This window comes from Aulonocara stuartgranti, assembly GCF_965226115.1.
Source record: "Aulonocara stuartgranti genome assembly, chromosome: 18".
Taxonomy (NCBI): Eukaryota; Metazoa; Chordata; class Actinopteri; order Cichliformes; family Cichlidae; genus Aulonocara; species Aulonocara stuartgranti.
In genome coordinates this window covers 23,938,896-23,941,173 of record NC_138954.1, presented here as the reverse complement: position 1 = coordinate 23,941,173, position 2,278 = coordinate 23,938,896, and the positions used below count along the sequence as shown (strand labels likewise).

At 38.3% G+C, this 2,278-nt stretch overlaps 1 protein-coding gene across 1 annotated transcript in view; it reads right to left on the bottom strand.

The window, feature by feature from the left end:
* Nucleotides 1–1,415: 1,415 nt before the first annotated feature.
* Nucleotides 1,416–2,278, bottom strand: part of insl3 (insulin-like 3 (Leydig cell)) — a 1,003-nt gene continuing 140 nt past the window's right edge. The window contains exons 1-2 of the mRNA XM_082512189.1: nt 2,087–2,278; nt 1,416–1,917 (exon numbers count right to left, since the gene is read on the bottom strand). The exon at nt 2,087–2,278 is cut by the window's right edge and continues 140 nt beyond it. Coding sequence (XP_082368315.1) covers nt 1,721–1,917; nt 2,087–2,278 — 389 coding nt within the window. The 3' untranslated portion in view covers nt 1,416–1,720. The remainder of the gene's footprint in view (nt 1,918–2,086) is intronic.

The following is a 2,278-nucleotide window of genomic DNA, read 5'->3' as shown; positions in this document are numbered from 1 at the left end:
CAACTTCTTAATAGCAATGAACTGGTCTGCATTGGTGCATCATATCTTTATTCTCTTCCCCCTCCTGCCCCCCCCCCCCCCTCTTTCTTAAATAGATAACTATCATATCTGATATCATATCTCACAGTACAATAATATTGAATGGGTTGCATTGTTGTATTTTGTCATGTTTCTCAGGTCTTTGTCTGAATTTCTACGAACATTATTGCTAAGGATTGTCTTATTGCATTGGAGTCACACTGGGTTAAATATGTACACTTGGGTTTTAAGGGGTATTTATTATTTTCTTCTTTTTTTGGGTTGTATGGAAGCCCCAAACGCAATTTCATTGTTCTTGACAATGACAATAAATAAATACTACTACTACTACTACTACTTTCAGATACTAATCATATTCTGCAGATAGTTTTTCATGCCTATCACACTGCACACCACACTGAAATATGCAAAGTTTTCACCTAATAGCTCTTCAGGAATCACCTCGTTGGTACAAAAATGCTACTTTATCTTATGTTATGTTTCATAGAATCAACAAAGAAACCCTAAAAATAGCATTTCAAATGGTCAGGTATAATGACTGGACTAAAAATGATTTTTTTTTTTAAAGTCTTTCAAAAAATCTGGAGAACTATTGCTTGAGTCTGGTCAATTCTAAGAAAAATATAAAGAAATGATGGGTGGCTCAAGACTTTTGCACATTACTCTAATCTTGAATGCATGCCATCAGTTTGAACCCAAAATTTCTAATTTAATTTCCTTATTGTTTGATGGATTAAGCCAATTGTTACAGGCATTATTAGTGTGCTGTATTCTCTGATTATCTGCAGTTAAAACCTTTCTAACAATATAATCTGCTAACAAGTTGATCTAATTTTAGCATTCATCTTTCCGCGCTTTGTCTGATAACACAGCAAATAAAACCAATTACGTAAAAACAAATCGTACGTACAGCACAATCCATTCTTCCCTCAATTAAAACAAATTAACCAATCAGTCACTGTAGGCTGATTTCATTTGCTATTAGGAGTCATTCGGCGCAGGCTGCAGTATAGAGTGGCAGCTAATCAGCGGCACATTTGATTATCTGTTGAGAGAATTATACACTCCTCGGTGTGAGGCACAGGCCGGGTTACAAAGATTATTTCTGTTAAATAGCTCAATGGCTAGGCCAATAGCCTCAATCCGATTTAGCTCCTTTGGCACCAGTAAACTGCGCTCACAACAAAACTTACATGGATCTTAATATATACCAGTATGCATATACAGCAGAAAAACAGCTCAAGTGTTAAAATGGTTCTCTGGCATCTGAAGTTTTTTGTATGCTTTGCATTTGTTTACTTATCATAATTTTCTAAGATTTGGGTCAGTTGATGCAGATTAGTGTATAGGACACAAGCAGTAACTGAAACCTTCACTTCATTGGGAGTAATATTTATTGTCATCTTTGTTAGGTCTGAGAAAATAAGGGTTTGATTCTGGGACTTTTGTGATTTCTTATGGACTGACTGTCCAGTAATATCGGTTCAGTTAATATACTATATTTACATTGATAAAAACAATAAATCAAATAACAAAATCCTGTGTGCACTCCAGTTTTATCTTTGATACTGTTAAATGTCATAGATAAATATCACCAAGTACATTCAGGATCACTAAAAGAAAACCCAGCAAAACTCTGAAGATAATCACTTAACTCGTTCTGATATGCCACCGGCTTCATTTAGCAAAACTGTATCAGCTCCTTCATGCTACATCCTTTCTCACAGCAAATATCAGATATTTTTCCAGCGGTTCGCCTGATCCGTGATGACAGAAGGTGAGGAGCCAAGGAGACGGCGTCCTTTTCTCCATCTGCCCTCGAAGCCGTGCGTACAGTCCCTGAAGTCAGGTACTCTTCTGTGGAGGAGATCTGCTCCCCTGTGCAGAGGCAACACATCTGGGATTTAGAGAGATCACTGTAAACGTGCAGCTTCATCCCCAAAAAATCTTGCAAACTTTTGATGTCAAGAAGCAAGAGTACGTCTTTCCCTGTTTACCTTTCATATATGTCATGAAAACACAAATAAAAGATTGTTTAAGTACTTACAGAGAGGAGCGTATTGATTCTTTTCCAGTCCTAAATCCAGGATGCTTCTCCTGGCCCGGGAGCTGCCGCAGGATGAGACGGCCAGACGTATCAGCTCTCGTCCACATATCTTGATCCTCTCCTGTGCATGTGCCACACACACTGCAGCCACTAGCACCGCCACGAGAGACACCAAACACCTAGCAGCCGGCA